The sequence below is a fragment of the Crassostrea angulata genome, chromosome 10 (assembly GCF_025612915.1).
Source record: "Crassostrea angulata isolate pt1a10 chromosome 10, ASM2561291v2, whole genome shotgun sequence".
Classification (NCBI taxonomy): Eukaryota; Metazoa; Mollusca; class Bivalvia; order Ostreida; family Ostreidae; genus Magallana; species Magallana angulata.
The window spans coordinates 37858380-37874029 of NC_069120.1; the positions used below are offsets into that span (position 1 = coordinate 37858380).

Sequence of the window (15650 nt, forward strand, 5' to 3'; positions counted from 1 at the left end):
ATCAAATAATAAAAGCATAACAATGCTTAATCAAATTTTTCATATAGTTTTTGCAATTATTCCTTAAATATACTTTGAATTCAGAAACACCAAAACGAAAAAACCATGTATGTCTTACTTTGCACTTTCATTTTCGTCTGGATGAGGAGCATGAAAAAGTAAAAATGTCGAAGAATCTGGAAGCTTATGACTCTGCACTGCTCGGTATCCTTCAACACGAAGGACAAATTGCTAAATTTCTCGATGTAGTTCTTGGATTTCTTTATAGAAGGTAAATATATGTATAATTAATTGTCCTCTGACTCTGTATCAAACGTTAAGTGTCTATAAAAAGGGTAAAAACATCAACATGAAAAAATGCCCATGTTCCTTGTATACTGCCTTAAAATTTAATTTCATATCATTGAAAAATAATACGTTCTACCATAGAAGTCAACATTTAAGTATGTTAAAGTCAACAAAGTAAACTTATGTATAATATTCACTAGTGTAACAATCAAGGTGATCGAAGCTTTGGTCACTAAGTAAAACAGGCATGGAGTCAGTCATAGATGTAGACACAGTCCAACTGTCCAGCAGGACTTAAGTGCTCTTTAGACTGGCAGATGGCATTACCCCAGAAGTGTACAACCATCCATATTTCTAAGAGGTACCATCCGATCAAAGCATCATACCAACTGCACAGTCATACCCTGGAAGATATCCCAAGTGGTAAATACCTTGGAATCACAATCAGCAGTGATCTGTCATGGCATGAGCACGTCAACTCAACTTCTGCCAAGGCGACTAGAACGATTGGATTTTTAGGAAGAAACCTCCGAAGTTGCCCGCAGGCTATCAGGAGCAAGGCATACATGACCCTAGTACGCCCATTTCTGGATTAAGGGTAACTAGTTTTGGATCATTACCAACAGCTTCTAATCCAATGCTTAGAAGATGCTGCGTGCCAAGCAGCAAGGTTTGCCACCAGCAACTATTCATCATGGGATCCAGGAAGTGTGTCCACCATGCTACATCAACTTCGCTGGAAACCACTGTAATATCGAAGGACCCAAAACTGAGTGATCATGTTTTACAAAATTTACCATCATATTGTAGAAGTTTTAGTCCATCACCTGCTACTCGTCACCAATAGCAGAGCCCATGGATATGTAACAAACAGAATCTGCCAATTTAGCACCATGCAGAGTAGACAACTATGCATGAATACTCATTCCAGCAACCATCATAGCATGGAACAACATACCAGCATCAATAAGGAACTTACCATCAGTGGACAACTGTAGACACGCTGTACATACCATCAGTGTGTCTGAGATCTTCCACCACTAAATTGTCCACTTTTATCTTTTACCCATTTTAAATGTACATAGGCTAATTAGGTTTTTAGCTGTTTACCAGGGAATCACTGGAGTATTTTAACTCTCAAGTTGAGTACACTCCACAAAGAGAAGAAGAAGTGGAAGATGTTGATTACTTTTAGACTTTTATGAATAGAAGGATTAATGGTTTGATGAATAGGAAGTACACTAATGCATATGTTTTTGATTGCTACCAATCATTTTGGTATATACAAGAAAAAGATTGGGGCTATTTAGGTGATGTCACTGATGAAAAAAAAGCCCTTTAGGCTTCAGTGCTTTAAGCAAACCCTATAAGTGGGCACTGAGTAAGTGCCACCAGAGACTTAACCAACTTACCAGACTCAGAGCAAATGTGCAGTGGATACATGCATATACTGATTGGAACTTACTGGAACCCAGGGTGGTGCCTGAGGAAAGGCAGAGCAGATCCAAACCAAAGTACAGGCCCTACAGCAAGGCAGAACAACCATAAATTGGTTTATGCAAGGTTTCCTGAATGAATCTCTAGCAAACCCCAAGTGATTTATGCTATAGTAAACATTCAATGGTCCAGCCCAGAGTTTATAAATGTTTGTGACCCTAATGTACTGTTTAGTTTAATGTTTGTCAATTAATATTTTTGCAATATATGTTCTTATATTTGGTAGGACTGACTTTTACCGGCTTATGAAATCAAAAGATGACAAATTAGGATTTCCGCCTGGAGTAGCTGCCAAAATTTTGCTAAGTGTAAGTTCATTTTTTTCAAAATCAGTTTGAATTAAGTTTGATTGAAGGAATTCTAGTATACAGTACCGATCAGACCCAACCGAACAGAAAGTAAACCCAAACTAAACCCTGGGTTTACTTTCTGGGTTTACTCAGGGTTTACTAGAGTGGACTTCCAGGCTTGAAAGCTAGTAAATATGAGTTACCTACATGTTGTTGATTACATTTTCAATAATTTTGAATTCCAAATTTTCTTCAAGGCATACCAAAAATATGATGATCTTACAAGAAAAGATGATGAGGAAAGAGAGAAAATTTTGCAGCAGAAACTTCAGCAAGGTAACATTTAAAAAGAATTACTGTAGATGTTATTATGGCAGTTGACAAAATTTCAAAGATAAAAAATATTGACAACAGAGTCAAGATTTTTTTTCTTCTTATTTTCACGTTCCTTCTGGTCATATGTTGCATGTTGCCTTCTATAAGCCAATGAAAGAATGGGGAAGACACAAAACACACAAGTTGGTTGAAAATGACATGGTTTTCAAAAAAAAAAAAAAAAATTCACAGTGCAAAGTAGAAATAAAAGCTGAAATTGATTTGAGGTAAATTGGATCATTTTATTTTGCTTACAAGGATATTGTTGTTTTAACACAGATTTTGTTTTATTGGTCTTGACAATCATATGCAATAATTATCATGGTCTAGATTTATGGTTACAAGTAAATAAATATTAAAGTGTGTTATTTATAAAATTTTTTCGCAGTGAAAATATGATTTGTTAATTTGAATAACCTGACCACACCTGATTTTTAAGAGAATATTCATTCAAATAACATTGATTGGATGCAAGTTGATGTCATATAGGTTATATTTATATATAGTCCATTTTTGTGCTCTTTGTTGAATATGAGTTTAAAGTATTACATACCTTTAATATCATTTACTAGTACATTGATATTTACAGTGATTCAAAATGGTTATCACAACTTTATTTTTTATTCATGGATATAATCTCCAGTTCCACCAGCTGCCAAAATTGTGGAAATAAGTTCTGAACCAGAGACAGCATCAACTGCCAGTGCTAAATCTACTTCACAACAAAAAACTGGCACTGCTAATTCAGGCCCTAGTGTGGGGACAGAGGTTTCTGACCCCCAGCCCCAGTCAAATCCATCCCCAGAAGACAGCAAGCCAGGGACCTCGAAACCATCCAAAACTGAAGAGGAGGATCCAGAACTTGTGGCGTAAGTATTTTAAGGTAATTAAAGCTTGGCTCGAAAATGTTCAGTAAATGGGCTCAGTCTTAAAAAAGCTTGGTTTTAAGGGATAGATGTACATCCTAGCTATGGATAGACAGAAGAAAAATCATATATGTAAAGATGCTAATTTATGGGTTATTACCTCTCAGCAATATGCGTCTCCTTCGCATGAAAATTATGAAAAATGAAGAGTATGAAAATTTACAAGTCGTTCATATGTTTTCTCTAAAAGATTATAATTTTTAAATTAAAACATTTAGCTTCCCCAAAATATCTCTGCAAGATGAGCATGAAAAATAATATCAAACATATATATGTTTGATATTATTTTTCATGCTCATCTTGCAGAGATAGTTTGGGGAAGCTAAATGTTTTAATTCAAAAATTATAATCTTTATATAAAAATATATATTATAAAAATAATATCAAACATATATATTGGAGGGGGGGGGGGCGTTCTTTTAGCTATGAGTTTTTTGCTGAACATCTTTTTTAATCTGCATTAAAGTGACAGTACGACGCATCTTGTCAAAAAACCGACTTGGAAAAATTTTCCAATCAGGTTCGGTATTTTTGTACTACTCATGAATGTATAAACTTTCAGAAAATTACAAAGTTCTTTATGAAATGAATTATTATTTTGTAAGCATGTATTTTGCATGTTTATCATAGTAGCTGCGCTACAACCTAAATTTATTTTTGTTAATGAGGCTCCTTGAGGGTTTATTTGATATATATATATATATATATATATATATGTCTGTTCAGTTTAAAATGAACCGAAATTGGTAAAACATTAATAAATTATTGAGAAAGTGATGATGTGTTCCATTTAGAAAGTCCCTTTAACCTCATATACCATGATGACCATAGTCGGACGAAGATCTTGTAGTTTTCAGCACGTGCCAATTACTGTTAATCAAAGTTCACATGGTACAAATAAACGATATAAGATTACAGTAAAACTCGGTTATGGCGAAGTTTTAGGGACCAATGGAATTACTTCGTTATATCCGTAATTCGTTATATCCGTATAACGAATCCGTAAAAATATTTATAGCGAATTCACTATATACATGTTTTCTTTCACCAGACTATAATTTTTGCTAATTTAGGCTTAAAATAGAAATTCATTACATTGATAACTTTACTAGTCGGATTGTAAATTGAAAAAAGCATACGAAAATATATTCATTCAAACTATTTTGTTAACTGGAAGTGCAAACTTTTTTAAACTGTAAAAAAATTCGTTATTAAGGTGTTAAATTTCGTTATTATTCACCTCTATGGGACTCAAAATCAGTTCGCTATATCCGTAAATTCGTTATATCCGAATTCATTATAAACGTAAAATTTTGTAAAGATTTGTTAAGAATTTTACCGGGGACTCTAATAAACTTCGCTATATCCGATAATTCGCTATATCCGTGTTCGTACTAAACGAGTTTTACTGTATTCAGGTTTGTACGACCCTTAAATTTCCGGAAGCTTGTAAGGGATTTTTATGTATTTCAACTAATACAAGCAATGTTATTTCTTATTTTCTAACCATACAATAGGTAAACCTGAAGTTATTCACACATGTGTTTTCAGCTGTACTGTCTCTTTAACTATTAATTTTTAGCATTTAATTAATTTGAATTTTTATATCAAATTTTTTCAACAAATACAGTGAATGATTGAATTGAAAACATCACAAAATCTTCTTTTTTTTAAATACATGTATATGCTATCAATAGTTTTTGTCAAACCTTGTTCTTGCGATATTAAATATATTGATTTATTTGAGCATATATAAATTTCACTTATTGTAGAAAGCAGAAGGTGTTTCAGTCCAACCCTGAGAGTTATAATGGCGCAATACGAGATAACTACACCTGGTCACAGTCAATCACCGATGTGGACATCCGAATTAAGGTAAGCTAATTCTAGTCATTATTGGACAAATCTTTAAATCTCTGTTTCTCTTAGTTCATTGGATGAAAATAAAAACCACAACTTGTTGCTGGCTCTCATTTGAATGCTTCAATCTCTTCAGTTCACAGTTATCCCTCTTTGATTGTTAGACAAATTTAAATATTCATGCTTTTTGTAACTTTAATCCTACTTTTGCAGTTATCCAAAGTAATACATGTATTTCCAAATTTTATTATCTTATATATTATTTTTATTTTGAATAACAAAATGTAGTTTGGATTTTTTTTTTTTGGAATTTTTCACTTTCACAACACATTTACATACATGTACTTAGCATGATATTTTAACTGCATTATTTAGTTTTTTGAAACAATATGGGATAAATTTGAATTATTAATACTTACAGGTATTATGTACTGTTGTACAATTCTTGTGTATTGAATGTTGGTTGATTGATTGATTGAATGATTGATAGAGAGAGAGAGAGAGAGAGAGAGAGAGAGAGGGGAGAGAGAGAGAGAGGTGTATTGTATTGCTTGTTTGCAAAAATTCATATGAATTATAAGCAGTTGTAACATTTGTACATTATTGTAAACATATTCCTACACTCTAAGCAAAAGCACAAGTCACTACTAGTATTAACGTTATACAATATTCTACAAAAAATATTATTAGAGAGAGAAAGTTTGCATATATATATATACCATACTCATGAAATGAGAACTGTTTTACAAGGATGCTTGAATAGAGGAAAAAAAAGAAAAAAAAAATATAATTCAAAATAAAATTTACATTTCAGATCCCAAAATATATTGTAAAAGGAAGAGATGTTAAAGTAGAAATAGACAAGAAACACATCAAGGTGTCACACAGAACAGACAGTGGTTCCTGGTTAGAGGTTGTCAATGATGATCTCCCTTGGGAAATCAACAAGGAGGAATCCATGTGGACTTTGGTACCAAAGGAACATGTCCATGTAAGTTTCTTATCTGTTGAAATATTCACTGTAAAATAAAGGAACATGTCCATCTGTTGAAATATATTATACACTGTAAAAAAAAGGATCTGTTGAAATATACACAGTAAAAGAAACTCTCTGGAATACCAGAAGAACGAGGGGAGAAAACTGATGACATTGTCCTAAGAATAACAAATCAGTTTATTCTTCCAAAAGAACAACAACGTATGGAATTACATCATATCTGTAGATCACATAGAGTTGGCCCACCTAGAGACAACAAATTCCCGAGAGATATAATTGTGCGCTTTGTTAGCTACCGTGACAAAGCACAAGTTTTCGGAAACAAAAGAAACCTGAAGAACTTCAACCAGAACCCATCAAACAAATATAAGATCTACATCAATGAGGCACTCACCAAGCCCAGAGCCCAACTGTATTACGAAGTCAGGAAACTGGTAAACAACAGGGAACTAGACAGTGCATGGACCTATGATGGTAAAATCATTGTCAAGACACACAAAAATAGAAAAATCACCATTGAGAACGAGGAAGACTTTCGAAAATTACAATCCTTTATTGAATCACCAAATGTCCGCTCGTCTCAAGAACTTGATGATTTCGCACCACTTACCTCAACTCCTGCTGCCAATAGGGTCTAGACGTTCTACGTATGGACTTTTGCCGACTCGAATCTAATTCGACGGCCGTGAACGTTCTATATCCTAGGCAATTGTATGGTGCAAATCTGTAATCTTTTTCCACGTGTAATAACACTCCGAGTTAATCAAGCGCTTGTAGCACGGTTATCTGTACGTTTTACCAGCAGACTAATTGACGAAATATGCATAACCAACCATATATATAACACACTAAATAGCTTTTTATTTTGCTATTGATATACTGTTACAGTTTTCTATTTTTTTGTATTTATTTGTAAATATGTTTTCTTATTTTTTGTTATTATTTTCCAACTTGTTTCACATTAGTTTACTCAATTATGAAATCACTTTTCCTGTAGGCTTATTAGAGTACTCATCCAGTGTTTACATTCACTTTCTTGTAAGCAAAGCGAAAGTAGGCAATTCTCTGTGTAAAATGGTTGTGGCATATCCTGATCATATGTATTTCATCTTTGACACAAATGATTGATTACTATTCACACCTCCATCCACAACCATTCAAGAAATTGTACATAAGAGATAGTATTTCTAAAGGTATGTCTTTGTTTCACTACCTTGTACTTTATTATTTATTAATAATTGGAGGTATCGAAACCAATCCAGGTCCCGAATTGAATTCCAATATAAGACTTATTCATAATAATGTGTGTAGCATTCTACCAAAACTTGATATTATATTTAATGAGCTAAGTGAGTACGATATTATTGCTATTACTGAAAGCCACTTAGATGAATCAGTTGTTGATACTGATATTGAACTGGATGGGTTTCAACCACCTGTTAGACTTGACCGTAATAGACATGGAGGTGGGGTTATGCTTTATGTTAAAAATAACCTTAGTTTTAAGAAACGTGATGATATATTTACTCCAAACATTGAAATTATATGGGTAGAAATCGAAAACGGTAATAGAAGATTCTTAGTTGGTGTTGTTTATAGACCACCAAGTGCAAAGGCAGAATTTGTAAATCAGCTTGCTTTATCTATAGAGAGTGCCTTGAATACTGAGTTACCATTGTTTCTCTTAGGTGATTTTAATTTTGATATGCTAGCTGATGGCAATAATGCATTTAAACAAATGTTGCAAAACTTTTCTTTGTCAAATGTTGTGAAACAACCAACAAATTTTTCAACATCTAGAGGTACATGTATTGATCTTATTATAACAAATGTTGTTGAAAATATTGAATCTGTAAATGTCTTAACACCATTTTGTAGTACACATTGTCCAGTGGGTGCAGATTTACATTTTAAAACATTTAAGCAACATTCATACAAAAGATACGTAAGAAATTATGCAAATGCAAACTACACACAACTGCGCAAAGACTTATTAGATGTTGATTGGAATATGGAGGTATTTAATACTCATAATATCAATGATATTTATGACAATTTTACTAAAGTATATAACCATTATGTTGACAAAAATATTCCAAAAAAAGTAGTTACTATACGACCGTCAGATAAACCCTTCATGACTAGTGCTATTAGACGTAAGATGCGACAAAGAAATAGGGTACACTATAAGGCAAAATTAAAAAACAATGATTACCAATGGGATAAATACCGGCAGCTAAGGAATGAAGTCATAAGCATGGTGCGCAAATCAAAACAAGCTTACAAAGAAAAAATTACCTCACAAGTGTTAGATAAAACAATCCCTCCTGGAAAATGGTGGCGAATAGTTAAATCAATTACTAAATTTTCTAAAAAACAAACTAAATCCCCTCCAATTAAATCTAATGGTAGAATTTTTATTCATCCGATTGATAAAGCTAATATACTCAATAATTATTTTGCAAATATTTCACGAGTTGATGGTAGTTCAGAACCCCTTTTACCCCCCCCAGGGACCTGGTCCCCCATTTTCTATGAACTTATTTTGCATCACTGACCAGGATGTTGAAGATCAACTAAGAAATATAAATCCATCTAAACCTCCAGGACCCGATGATATTTCTCCACATATACTTAAAAATATTATCCCTTCCATCATTAAACCCCTTACAAAATTGTTCAATTCATCATTAAGTAATAAACAACTCCCTCATGTGTGGAAGATTTCAGATATCACACCAGTTTACAAAAACAAAGGTAACCCTGGAGAGCCAGGAAACTATAGACCAATCGCTCTAACTAGTATTTTATGCAAAATTATGGAAAAAATCATTTTTAAATACCTCTACAACTACATGTTAGAGCATAATCTTTTATCTAAAAACCAATCGGGTTTTCAACCTAGAGATTCTACTGTAAATCAACTTTTGGAAATATATAATACTATTATTAGCAATCTAGACCAAGGAAAAGATGTTAGATTTATATTTTGTGATATTTCAAAAGCATTTGACAAGGTCTGGCACAAGGGACTATTATATAAGCTAAAACAAAATGGTATCTATGGGAACATATTAGATTGGATTGAAAATTATCTTACTGACCGCGAACAAAAAGTATTGTTAGAAGGATATTCCTCTACTAAACAATGTATAAATGCTGGTGTTCCCCAGGGCTCTGTACTTGGTCCATTTCTTTTTTTGGTATATATTAATGATATCACTCTTAATCTTGAAAATCAAATTCGGTTATTTGCAGACGATACTTCTCTATTTGTAATTGTAGACTCTGATACAATAGGACCTGCAATATCTTTAACAAATGACCTAGAAAAAATTAAAAAATGGTCAACACAATGGCTGGTGGAGTTTAACCCTAACAAAACTGTAAATGTTAACTTCACTCGGTCAGATAAATCACATCCAGATATCTCCTTTGGTCATACAATAAACTATATAGACCGTAAGCAAAATCACTGTCATCTCGGACTAACTCTCCAATCAATTAAATGCTTGTTGGTCTGAACATATTACAAACATTTTTGATAAAGCATGTCAACGTTTAAATGTTCTTTGTACTCTTAAATATAAATTAAACAGGGAGTCTTTAATTAAAATTTACATTTCCTTTATTCGTCCTATTTTAGAGTATGGTGATGTAGTATGGGATAATTGTACACAAGAACAGAGCAATCTTTTAGAAAGTGTACAAATAGAGGCTGGGCGCATCATTACAGGACTGAGGCGCACCTCCTCAAGACAAAACTTATATAATGAATTAGGGTGGGAAACGTTAAGCGATAGAAGGAAAAAACACAAAGTTACACTCATGTATAAAATACTTAACAATTATACACCCAAATATTTGTATGATATGGTTGAACAGTGTCTCCCAGTCTCACACAATTATTCATTACGTAATAATAATTTGTTTCACATTCCAATTACCAGAACTGTTGCATATTATAATAGTTTTTTACCCTCAACAGTTAAATTATGGAACACTTTGCCAAATAGTTTAAAATCTGCAACAAGTATAGCCAAATTTAAGCAAGGCGTGCAAAACAATAACCCTGTAGATAAAATAAAATCTAAATTATACAACTATGGACAAAGAAATTTAAATATACTTCATTGCCAGTTAAGAAATATTTCAAGTAACCTTAATGCAGACTTGTATAATCATAATTTAGTTGAATCATCAAAATGTTTAAGATGTGGGTACTCCTATGAAGATTCATTTCATTTTTTCTTTCATTGTCAATTTTATAATTCTCAGAGAAACTCTCTGTTTAGATACATGAGTGATCATGACATACCAATAGATATCAATATTTTATTACATGGTTATGATTGCTTATCTCTAACAGAAAATATATCATTTTTTGACCAAGTTCATCAATTTATAAAAAACAGTAAAAGATTTTAAAATGTAAATTAACAATGAGTAACACTGTGTTAAATGTACTTTACATATACTAATTACTGAGCCTATTATACTATAACTAGTACTATATATGTGTATATATATATCTCTATTTTCTCTTTTGTTCCTTTGTCTATCATTATATTGTTATTTATCTAAATCCTTTATTACTATATTCTTTATAAGTTAGTAAATGTCCATGTAAATCTTTGAAAAGTATATACTATTAGTATTATAAATATTTATACCTTGATCTCAGATGGAGAGAACTAATATAGGCTAGTGTTGCCTGCTGTTCAATCCAGATTCATTTATATACTTATATGTATATTTTTGAATAAAATACTTATTAAACTAAACACAGTAAATAAAGGAAGGTGTTCATGTACCGGTAAGTTTCCTAGCTGTCAAAATATACACTACAGATAAAGGAATATGCTCATGTAAGTTTCTTAACTGTTGAAATATACACTACAGATAAAGGAATATGTTCATGGAAGTTTCTCAACTGTTGAAATATACACTGTAAATAAAGGAACAAATTTTTGTAAGTTTCTTATTTGTTGAAATAGATGTATACACTTCAGCTGTAGAATTCACTGTGCTGGTTTTCATCCCCTTTATGCAGTTGTTTATCATTCAGTCTGAGTATTTATAACCCTTGTTTGGTTTCAATTACCTGTAGTTTTTTTTCCTGTTTAATGTGATGCATGTACTGTACTTTGATCATTGGAAGGCGTTTGTGGGTTTGAATATTTCAGACTTGGTCTTTTTTTTTTGTATGTGGGAAGAAAATGAGGAAGCTCTTTAAATCTTTCTTGCTGATCCAGCTATTTAATACGTGTTAGCTAGCACTTACCACTCAAGGCCAAAAAATACACAACAAAACAAAAAAACCCAGATTGGATTATTGCCATGTTTACAAATAAGTTGATTTAGATCAAGTGCAGCGGTTCATTTTTCAAAATGCACCAGTATATAATCCTTTTTCTGGAAAAAAATGAAAAATAAAAAAACCATGTATTTAAAGAAAAGTGTTCCTTTTAAAGTATTTCTCACAGGAGATGTATGTACATTTCAAGTTAATGATGTAAATATGGACTTAAAAACCTTGATTTTTGATTTTTGGGATGTGTCCCTATGGTTCAAGTTCAGGGGGATAATTGCCCTGTTGGTTAGGAATGCTTTGAGATACTTGTTTGAAAATTTAAGCAATTTGTTTTATGAGATTAAAAGAGGGATGTGCTGAAGAAATATTTAAACAATAAAATGCCTTCTTTGGTGATTCAAGCAGGATATGAAGGTAGCGACTTGGCAGAAAAAATACATGTTAATATTTTCTGCAATGATCGCTTCCTTCATAACCCACATGGATCATCAAAGAGAGCATTTTATTGTTTATTTTTTACATCTTTCTTTTAACAAATTAATCTTAAAAAGATAGAAAAAGTAACTAAAATTTTGTAAATTAATGTACATCAGTACGTTAGATAAAAGAAATAGCCAAATCGTCTTTTATGGGAATTTGAGTCTGACATCAACCTGATTATTTTATGCAGTACGTGATTTTTCTCAGGTTGCTGAATGTTTTAACGATCAATAAAGTGGTTACAACTGGATCGTGTTACTTTCATTACTGTCAGTTTCTACACAGCTTTGAATTGCAATCAATTTTCAAAAGAAATAGAAGGAATCATACTTAGTGGATATAGATATAATTGTATGAACTTGTAGGTGTTCCAAAAACACTTTTGGTATTAGAAAATTCAATAGTGATTTATATAGTACATGAGTTCTAGCTGTTTATAATCAAAGTATGTAGTTCAATCAAGGAAATTCAGACACCCTCAGATTGGAAATTTGCTTTGTGTGGGGGAATACTTCAAAACAGAAATGTAAACAAGTGTATTAATATTTCAAGGTTTTGTTATTGAAGGTTTTATATTTATTCAATCTATTTTTTTAAAATAGATGTAAAGTTATATATAAAAACTGAATAGTTGTAAACAAAATATCTTCCTGTCAACACAATGTGAAGCCAAATCACAGGTCATTTTAAGCCCTAATATCATGAATGGCATTTCATTGTGCAATATACGAATGCTCAAATTTAAGTTGTACCTGTACATGTATATCAAATAATGTTATTATAGTATAACAAGTAGATCGTAGCATAGCAATATGAACTAGCATATTTTGTTTTCATTTATGCATTGTATTACACATTTCTGAAAGAGATTATTTATTAATTTTAGTAGGAAAAAATAAAACATATACTGGTAGTTGCCACATTCATGCACGGATCTAAAGGGGGGGTCGGGGGGGGGTCCCGACCCCCCCTGGAAAATGAAAATTTATTAAATTTACATAGTAAAATTATCGAAAATATGCCTCGGACCCCCCCTGGCAAACACAATTATCCTTCGGACCCCCCCTGGAAAAATTTTCTGGATCCGCGCATGACATTTATTTCTTATGTAAAGAATTTATCCTTCAATCATTCTTTTGGTAGATCAACTTGGAGAAGAGAGAAGAAAGATGGTGGGAATCGGTGTTAACTTCAGAAGAAAAAATCAGTGTTCGTAAAATAGACGCAAGTCGGCCAATGACAGATCTGGACGATGAGGCTCAGGCCAAAATAGCAGAAATGATGTACAATGAACAGCAAAAGAGAATGGGGAAACCCACCTCACAGGAACAAGTGGGTTTTCTATGTTTTGTTGATATTTCTTTCATTGTCCAGTTGGAGAGGGAGGGAGATGGGATTTGTTGGGGAGGGGGATGGGTGCAAATATATGGCTTTTAGTCAGTATCTTTTGTTTGTCTTTTAAAGTTTTGAGCAATAGTTGAATTGACTCTGTTGACTTCTGCAAATAATGTCAGTTGATTTTTTTTTTTTAAACAGAAGTGTATTACTTATATAGTTATCAAGATATTCCCATACCCGATATATATGTAGTTGATGGTAGTTCATTCATAATTTTGTGTTTGTTGAATTAAAAAAAAGTTGCAAGATTTTTTTTTATTAATTTTCCATTATCATGAATATTTAGTTTTATATTGATAAGAGCAATTGAAAAATGTCAAAAAAGTAATTTCCTTACAAAGCAGAACATAGGTACATGTAGTGCAAATTTTATTACTTTGATGTGCACACTGAGGAAGATAAAAATAGGATAATCTTCATAGGACAAACCAGTGGCCTAAATTCCTCTGTTGTTTAGATTGTTAAGCTGTTTGTTTATAAGGAAGGTTAACACAAAACAAATGAAATTCCGATTGTTTAAAATTCAGAATGAGATAACTTTATCCTGTTAAAAAGTACCATGCTGCTCTGTTTATTTAAACTTCGATCAGTGGGTAGGATGAGTAAATAAAGTGCAATGTATAACATACACACACTGCAGTGTACAGAAAATTAGGTGCTAAAGGACAAATGATCATGTGGTCATCCTTAAAAAGACATTTTTAAAGTTAAACACATTTTGGAGATGAATTTTTAAAGTCTCATCTCAATAGTATTTTATTTGCTAGCTTATTTGAGAAAATTTCTTGAACAAGATCGAAAAAAAAAACCAACAACCCAGAATGAATTAGCAGGAAGAAAATAAGGAGTTCTCTAGTACAAGTAGCTTCATTGATAAAAATTGTTACATGGCAAGAGTTTCCTCCCTTATAACATTGTAACGAAACAAATAGAAATGGGTTTTAATAACAAAATCATGCAGTTATTAATTTCTCAATAATTTATTTGTTTGAAAAAATGATTTTAAAATTCTTCATTTAATGTTATCCAGGTAGTATTTAACTCAAGAATAAATGCAGTTTAATTTTAATGATACCTGTAGTTATCAATTATTTATGCATTATGGTAATATACACTGTACCTGTTATTTTCTTTTTTAATCAGAAAGTTCAAGACATTCTCAAAGATGCTTGGAATGCAGAAGGATCCCCTTTCAAAGGTCAATCATTTGACCCTTCAAAAATCAATATGGGTCAAGGAGGGGTTGTAACTATAAATAACCAAGAAGACCCAGTGGCTAAGTGACCATCCAATGAGAGGCAAGGAATGTAGAATTATGTTTCTATGTCAACATTCATCTGTGTTTTCTTTACCTGGTGAGCCAATGAAGATTAAGTCAACTTGGGTACACAGGAGAAGTGAAAAAAAAACCCCTTAAGTGTGTTTTTACACCTTTAACAGCTTTTATTTTAATAAGCTGATAAAGCTTAATGTACCTGTACTGTCCAGGAAGGAAAAAGTGATTGGATGTATACCTGCTGTAAGACCAGATCAAATAGAACTGGATACCTTTGGTATTTTGTCTACGTGGACATTTAAAATTTGTTGATAGATGATATGCATGTATTATAATTACCTTTGTTATCAAGCTGTGTTTTTAAAATGTTTTTTGCTTATAACAGGTACAAAAAAGGACACTGTTTGAAGGAAACTACTTCAAACATAAAACATTCGCATCTATGTTGCTTTTCCCTTTTATACAATTGTTCATTTCAAAATTTGTGTCATTAAAACATCGCATTTATATTGCAACTTCCTTTTTTTTCAGGATTTATTAGTGTTTTACTTTAAATCATTGATATGTATAATGAAAATCATTAAAATAAAATATTATTTACATTGTTATGAATTCACAATTTATTTTTAGTCAATTAATTTACAATGCATACTTTTTATTGGCAGATTGATTTAATTACATGTAGTTGGGTTTTAAGCTTTATCAAGCTGAAATCATCTTGGAAACAACTCGTCCATTAAAATTGTTTCTTTGGCAATGCATAACAAATATTATCTTGAATGTTTTGTGAGAGCATGCTGTGAATGCATGATATATAACTTTCAGGGTAATGTATCTAGTGTGTTTATGACAAAATGCACTTTTGCTGTTTTGTTTACTTGCCAAGAGTTTTTACCTGCGTAATTGTATAGAGTTTCTGCATTGTCATATGTACACAAACTATTTAAAA

The 15650-nt window shown here is 32.1% G+C and overlaps 1 protein-coding gene across 1 annotated transcript; it reads left to right on the plus strand.

The window, feature by feature from the left end:
- Positions 1-119: 119 nt before the first annotated feature.
- LOC128165107 (nudC domain-containing protein 3-like) lies at positions 120-14817 on the plus strand. The gene is made up of 8 exons (XM_052829321.1): positions 120-271; positions 2012-2093; positions 2333-2411; positions 3085-3319; positions 5149-5251; positions 6051-6227; positions 13171-13359; positions 14569-14817. Exons 1-8 carry the CDS (start codon positions 165-167, stop codon positions 14707-14709), a joined length of 1113 nt encoding a protein of 370 aa, XP_052685281.1. The 5' UTR covers positions 120-164; the 3' UTR covers positions 14710-14817.
- Positions 14818-15650: the final 833 nt, after the last annotated feature.